General features: G+C 40.9%; 1 protein-coding gene across 1 annotated transcript in view; it reads left to right on the top strand.

The window, feature by feature from the left end:
• The window catches only part of LOC106872263 (talin), a gene marked incomplete at its 5' end in the record, with an annotated part of 182,270 nt that overhangs the window by 124,099 nt on the left and 50,256 nt on the right, over positions 1-7,915 (top strand). Inside the window, 6 exons of the mRNA XM_052977507.1 lie at positions 3,127-3,228; positions 4,092-4,211; positions 4,363-4,509; positions 5,280-5,446; positions 6,177-6,360; positions 7,278-7,403. Of these exons, the coding sequence (XP_052833467.1) occupies positions 3,127-3,228; positions 4,092-4,211; positions 4,363-4,509; positions 5,280-5,446; positions 6,177-6,360; positions 7,278-7,403 (846 nt within the window). The remainder of the gene's footprint in view (positions 1-3,126; positions 3,229-4,091; positions 4,212-4,362; positions 4,510-5,279; positions 5,447-6,176; positions 6,361-7,277; positions 7,404-7,915) is intronic.

Below are 7,915 nucleotides of genomic sequence, written 5' to 3'. Positions count from 1 at the left end.
ACACACACACACACACACACACACACACACACACACACACACTCACACACACACAAGACTGAACTGTGATTTTCCACTTGGGAAATTTATATTTTACTTTTGGATCTTTCAGTAGTTGGGATGTTATCTCTTTTGTCTTTTCTCCTATTGCATATTTCATAAATATAGATGTGTGTGTGTGTGTGTATGCATATATGTGCGTATGTATGTATATATGTGAATACATATACATACATATATCTATGATGTATGTATATATATTTAGATGACTATGTTAGCATATCTCTCTCTCTCTCTCTCTTTCTCTTAGTCTTTCTTATGTGCCTTAGTTCCTCTTCGCACATATGCACACAAACACACACACTCTTTCTGTCTCTCTCCATGTTTCTATCTAAATATTTATCTATATATGTGTATATATGCTTAGCGTGCTGCACTGCCGATCACTAGATTACGGGTTTGATTTCCAGACCAGGTGGCACATTGTGTTTTTGAGCAAAACCCTTCATTTCATGCTACTCCAGTCTACTCAGCTGTGAACGAAGACCAACCCTGCCCCTGCGACAGACTAGACTTCCAATCAGTGATAATGTTGGCCCTGCTTGCCAAGCCAGCTAAAACAATGCAAAGCGCACTGTGACCAGTGATATATATATAACAACATCCTGTAGTCTGGTCTATCACATGATTCGTACATAAAAAATGTCTGGTTCAGCTTGCTTAGTTTTGCCTGACTCAGTCATGCCACTTACCATAAGCTACATGGTCAAACTGTATCTGCTTACCAGAATACCCATTCCAACATATTTGTGTGTGTGTATACAGTTTTTCCAACACCGCCATGTGGCAGGCTTTATAATTGATGAGATTTCTCTCGGCATGAAACCAATGGTAGCCTTGTTAATCCATAACGAGTGTATATATATATATATATATATATTTCTGTTGCTTTTATGCAAAGTAACATAAGTCCAAATTGTTACTTTTTCAGAAAATGAAAAAAATATTTCACCGTGCCCTCTGACGGGCTCCTGTGCCAGTGGCATGTAAGAAGCACCCACTACACTCTTGGAGTAGTTGGTGTTAGGAAGGGCATCCAGATGTAGAAGCCTTGCCAGATCTGACTGGAACCTGGTGCAGCCCCCTGGCTTGCCAGTCCTCGGTCTAACGGTTCTACCCATGCCAGCATGGAAAGCAGATGTTTAAACAATGATGATGATTCCATAGCAAAACTGTTCTTCTACACTTTGGCAATTTTTGATATCTTGGCATCTGAAGCAGCTGGAGATACGATAGTTTGACCAAAAGAACCAGTTATTGCAAATAAAAATAAATATTGGAAAAAAACGCATTTGGTCAAATTTGGACATACGACACTTTAACATAATAGCAACGACATATACATATGTATATATATATATATATATATATATATATATATATATATTCTGTTGACTTCTGTTCCTTTACGTATCTGTTTTTTTTTCCCCTCTGTCTCCCTCCCTACCTATCTCTGTATCCATCATCTTGCATATGTATCTATCTATCTACCGATTTCTCTACCTGTATATCTAGTGGTCTATCTACCTCTCCATCTAGCTGGCTGTGTATCCTCTCTTAGTATAGATTTCTTTATTTACCTGTTTCTCTGTTGGATTTGCATGCTCTCCAAATATCTTTCTCTTGCACTATTTCTCCTTCACTTCCTCCGTCTCTTTATTTCTTTTTTCTCTGTTTATCTATCTATCTTTCTCTCTGTCTACTTACATATATATACACATAAATATATGTATGCTGGGGTAAACAAACAGTGGAAAAATATACTCAATACTCACATAAGAGTATATTTCTTTGTTCAAGACTGGTGAATCACTCTATAACTTTTTAATTTTTTTGTCATGTGTCATCTTTCAGGGAAGAAATCTTGAATATTGACTGTATTAATCTTCAAAACACACACACACACACACACACACACACACACACACACACACACACACACACACACATACTCTCTCTCTCTCTCTCTCTCTCTCTTTAAGGGTCTTTGTCTTGCAAGTTACTTGGTAACCTCACTAGTGCTGGTGCCACATAAAAAGCACCCAGTACACTCTGTAAAGTGGTTGGTGTTAGGAAGAGCATCCAGCCAAAGAAACCATTCAAATGAAGGTCATCCAGCTATAAGAACCATGCCAAAGCAGACCTTGCTGGTGCCACGTAGAAAGCATGCAGTTCAGTCTGTAAAACTGTTGGCATTAGGAAGGGCATCTGGCTATAGAAACCTTTCCAAAATGGATTTTGGGGCCTGATGCAGTCATCTGGGTTGCCAGCTCCTGTCAAACCATCCAACCCATGCCAGTTTGGAAGATGGTCACTAAACGATGATGTCTCCTTCACACACGCACATTAGCTATGTATGTAGCATCTTACCTGTCTGTGTGTTTATGTCCCTGTAACTTAGCAGTTTGGCAAGAGAAACCAATAGAGTAAGTACTAGGCTTACAAAGAATATCCTGGGGTTGATTTGTTCGACTGAAGGTGGTGCTCCAGCATGGCCACAGTTAAATGACTGAAACAAATGAAAGAATATATATGTATAGTGGCTGTGTTTGTAAGATGTTTGCATCCCAACCACATGGTTCTGGGTTCAGTCCCACTGCGTGGCACCTTGGGCAAGTGTCTTCTACTATACCTTCGGGCCAACCAAAGCCTTGTGAGTGGATTTGTTAGCTGGAAACTGAAAGAAGCCCATCATAGAAATAAGTATGTGTATGTCTTTGCGTTTTGTCCTCCACCATCTTTTCACAACCGGTGTTGGTTTGTTTACATCTCTATAACTTTGCGGTTCAGCAAAAGAGTCAAATAGAGTACATACCAAGCTTTAAAAAAAGGTACAAGGGTCAACTAAGAATTCTTCAAAATGGTGCCACAGCATGGCCACGGTCCAATGATTGAAATAAATAAGACAAAATACATATGCTAGAAAGGCAGGTTGGTCACGATTGACCAAGGTGTCAAGACAACTTCTACTAGAATTATTATTATTATTATTATTATTATTATTATTATTATTTCTGCTGCTGCTGCTGCTCTTTTTGTAACTCTGTCTTGTGTTCTTCTCAACAGACTGATCTCAACCTAGATGTAACTGATGGCAAATCCTATGTAGATTATCAAACCAGTATGGTACGTCTCGCTCGACAAATTGCCAGCTCAGCTCAAGATATGGTAAGATTTCAACAACACTTTCTCCTCTCTTTTCTTGTTTTTATGACTTTCACTTTGATGTGTAGCTCTCTCATGTCTCTCTCCCCCTCTCTTTCTCTCTCCATCTAAAGTCTCTTTCTCTCTCCATCTAAAGTCTCTCTCTCTCTCCAGCTAAAGCCTCCTTCTCTCTCCAGCTAAAGCCTCCCTCTCTCTCTCCAGCTAAAGCCTCCCTCTCTCTCTCCAGCTAAAGTCTCTCTCTCTCTCTCTCTCTCCATAAAAGTCTCTCTCTCTCTCTCTTTCTCTCTCTCTCTCTCTCCCTCTCTCTCTCTCTCTCTCCATCTGAAGTCTCTCTCTCTCTCCATCTGAAGTCTCTCTCTCCATCTAAAGTCTCTGTTCCTCCCATCTAAAGCCTGTCTCTCTCTCCCCCCTCCATCTAAAGTCTCTTTCTTGGTCCATCTTTTTATTCTGTCATTTCATTTCATTTGTCTCTCAAAAAGATAAAAAGCAAAATCGACTCCAGCGGAATTTGAACTCAGAACTTAAAGGCAGACGAAATGCTTTTAAGCATTTTGTCCACTGTGCTGACCGTTCTGCCTTCTTGTGGCCATCTCTGATCAAGACAACTATTGCTGTTGTTGACCAATGGGTGTGGAGATGATTGTGGCAGAGATAATGGCATTGGAGACGACAATGGTACTGATGATTATGATGATGGAGATGATGATGAGGAAAACAACGATGGTTTCCGTGATTACAATAGAGATGATGATGATGATGATGGTGGAAATAATGGTGGTGGGGAAAACGGTGATGGTTTTCATAATAAGATGATGATGATATTTCCTGATTTTAACTTGTTTGTTTTTCTTTTGGTTTCTTTGCAGCTCGGAAAGAATGAAACCAACATATCAGAACTTGGGGCTTTGGCCAATAAACTGACCAGAGATTATCGTCAGCTAGCAAGCAACTCTCGCGGTGCATGCATGACTGCTAACAGCCCTGAGGTAAGGTAACCCATTCCGGTCCCTCATCCACCCTTGTGTTGACCTCATCTGAGGCTAAAATAAAAATATGTTTAGCTCTCATTGACCCAGTATCAGTCTGTCTGTCTGTCTGTTTGTCCATTGTCTCCCATGTTGATCTTTTAAATTTCAGGTGACCAACCGTATCAAGACATCAGTGATTGAACTGGGCAAGAGCTGTATATCCCTGGCACAAGACGCGGGAAGCATGCAGTCGAACCCTTCGGACGAGTTCTGTAAGCGGGACTTGAATGCACACGTGAAAGAGGTTACTGAAAAGGTGAGCCGAGATTTGGACTTGTGTATGGATTGTATGTATGTTGGGCTGGGCAAAGCAGGTGGACCTGTGGCACGGTCTTGGTGTGAGCATGATGTGGTAGAGGGGGCACTGTGGGGGTCGAGAGGCAGGTGTTTGTTGGTGGAGGTGTTAGAGGTGGGGGTCTTCGTGTGTTCGTCTGTAACTTGCTGAATGCTTATGTGTATGTGGGTCTGTGCAGGGTGTAAACATTGTGTGACATGACACCACACTACCACATGTGACTGTCCTACACCACCTGTTACTCTCTTGCAGCCACATGTGTGGCTGCATTGCATGCATCTGTTTTGCATTGCACCACATGCATCTGCCCTACACTGCATCACATGTGGCTACCCGACACCAAGCCACATGTGGTTGCCCTACACCAATTCACATGTGACAGCCCTGTGCTGCATCACAGCTGTCCAACACAGCACCACGTGACTGCACTACACCTCATGTAGCTGTCCTATACAGTGCTGCATTTGGCAGCATCACATGTGGTTGCCATCTACCACGCCACATGTGACTGTCCTACACAGCATCACATATGTCTACATGGCACCACATGTGGATTTCCTACACAGCACCACATGTACTGCACTGCACTGCACCACATGGCTGCCCTCTTCCATGCCACCACCTGTCACTAAACCACACTACACATCCAACATAAACCCCGACACTAAACCCCTTACATCTGTCGTAACCCTTACACTAAACGTCTCTCTCCCTTTTTCTTCTGTTTCCAGGCTTCTTATGTTCTGGCATCTCTACAATCTGGGTCTCGAGGTACCCAGGCTTGTATCAATGCTGCCAGCACTGTAAGTGGCATAATTGGAGACCTCAACACCACAATAATGTTTGCAACGGCTGGAACCCTGAATACAGAGGACGAAGAGAACTTCACAGATCACAAGTACGTCGTCACCTTTATCACTTTTATCACTATTATTATTATTATTATTATTATTATTATTATTATCATTATTATCATTATTATTATTATTATTATTATTATTATTATTATTAGGATTAGCATTGCCGAGGTCGACTTTGCCTTTCATCCTTTCGAGCTCAATAAAATAAGTACCAGTTATGCACTGGGGTCAATGTAATCGACTTAACCTCATCCCTGCAAATTGCTGCCCTTGTGGCAAAATTTGAAACCATTATTATTATTATTATTGTTATTTGTGTGTGTGCCTTCTGCTTTGTCACTCTCTCTCTCTCTCTCTCTCTCTCTTTCTTTCTCTGTTCATTTGTCTGTCTCTCTCTTTCTGTTTCTCAGTGTATGCCTCTGTCTATGTATCTGGCCATCTGTCCGTCCATTTGTTCACCCACCCACCACCTACCTACCTATCTATCCACCCTCCTATCCATCCTTCCATCTGTCCATCCTTCAACCCATCTATCTATCTACCCATCCGTCCATCTATCCCTTTATCCATCATCCATCTGTATATCCAATCATCTGTCCGTCCATTTGTCCATCCATCTATCCATCCGTCCTCCCACTTATGTATATCTGTCTATCAGTCTCTCTGTGTCTCACACCCCTTATTTGTCCATCTCTCTCTCTTTCTCTCTTTCTCTCTCTCTCTCTCTCTCTGCGAGTTACTCACTCTCTCATCTCCCATCCAATCCAGAGAGAACATCTTAAAGACAGCAAAGGCCCTGGTTGATGACACCAAACTCTTAGTCGCTGGAGCTGCCTCCAATCAAGAACAGTTGGCCAATGCAGCCCAGATGGCCGTCAAAACCATAACACAGTTATCAGATGTTGTGAAATTAGGGGCCGCCTCCCTCGGATCTGACCAACCAGAAGCACAGGTCAGTCAACAACAGCCGACACCCTTCTTGCATCCATTTTTGTTTTTATTGTTTCATAATTTATTCTTATTTAATTTTGGTGTTTTTTTAAATAGTTTTCTGTTGGTTGAATGTCTGCTGTTGGAGTGGCGTACTTTTATAATGTGGAGTGTTGGAGTGCTGTGTCTGTCTGTGTGTTTCTCTCTGTCTGACACTCTTTCTTTCTGTCTTTCACTCTTTCTCACTCTCTCTCCCTCTTTTCTTGGGTTGAAGTGTTTTCACTGTGGAGTGCAGGAGTGGTATTGGAGTGGTGTACTTTTATAATGTGGAGTACTGACTCTGTGTGTCTCTCTCTCTCTCTGCCTCTCTTTCTGCTTTGGTGTATTGTTTATAATGTATCATGTACGAGTGGTATTGGAGTGTTGTATTTTCATAAGATAACATCCATCAGTGGTGTTGGAGTGCCCTATTTTTATAAATAGATCTGTTGGAGTCTTGTGCCTTCTGCCTTCTTGTCTTGACATTGCATGGCGGTTGGAAAACAAGAGTCACCATCCTACAAGCGGTATTCTTTGTTTCCAATCCTCCATGAAAACATGTCAGGCTATAGAAAATCTGCCTCGATGAATTTCCATCTGAGCCATGCAAGCATAGAGAAGTGAATGTTAAAACTGCAATGATGACAAGGATGGTCATAATGTAATGTTATATTTTGACTCTTCTCTGTTGACTCTGTTTCAAAGCTGAGTCAACGTGTAAGAGGTTAAGGGCCAAGAGTCAGGTTTCTTCTCTGGAGATCTGCTCTTAAGAGTTTCTTACCACTTCTGCCTAGATAAAACAGCTGGGTTGATAAAGTCAATATTCTACACTAATTATGAAAGAATTTCGTCATAAATCCCTTTTGATTTCTCTCCCTTTGTTCTGTTTTTTCTGTGTAGGTTTTGTTGATAAATGCCGTCAAAGATGTCGCCTCTGCCCTCGCTGATCTTATTAGCGCCACGAAAAACGCTTCTGGCAAAAATGTGTCTGATCCCGCTATGGGTAGTTTAAAGGATTCCGCTAAGGTAAGTGATCGAATAAGGGCCAATTTTCATTTCTCGTTGATTAAGTGTATAGATGTGTACAGTTATATATGCATACTCACATGGACGCACACACATATATATAGATATGTGTGTGAGTATATATATATATATGTAGATATGTTTGTATATATGATTTGTGGGGGGAGGGGTCTTTCCTTCTTTCTTCCATACCTTTCTGGTGTCTTGTAGTGGTTGTCTTGTTGGTCCAATGTATTTATGTGCGTGTGTGTATATATATATGTCTATATATCGTTACATATTGTATATATACATACCCACACATCTATGCATACACATACAGACAGACAGATGTGCATAAATGTATATTTATACACACACAAATGTCTATACATATTGATTTTTATATACAGAAAGAGAGAAAGAGACAGACAGATGTACATACATTTATTTACACATACCCACAATTATGCGTGCTTAGATTATATATACATGTGTGTGTGTGTATATATATATATATATACATATATATA

Source organism: Octopus bimaculoides, chromosome 28 (assembly GCF_001194135.2).
Source record: "Octopus bimaculoides isolate UCB-OBI-ISO-001 chromosome 28, ASM119413v2, whole genome shotgun sequence".
Taxonomy (NCBI): domain Eukaryota; kingdom Metazoa; phylum Mollusca; class Cephalopoda; order Octopoda; family Octopodidae; genus Octopus; species Octopus bimaculoides.
Note: the sequence above shows the minus strand (reverse complement) of the source record. Positions and strands in the feature narration are given on the sequence as shown.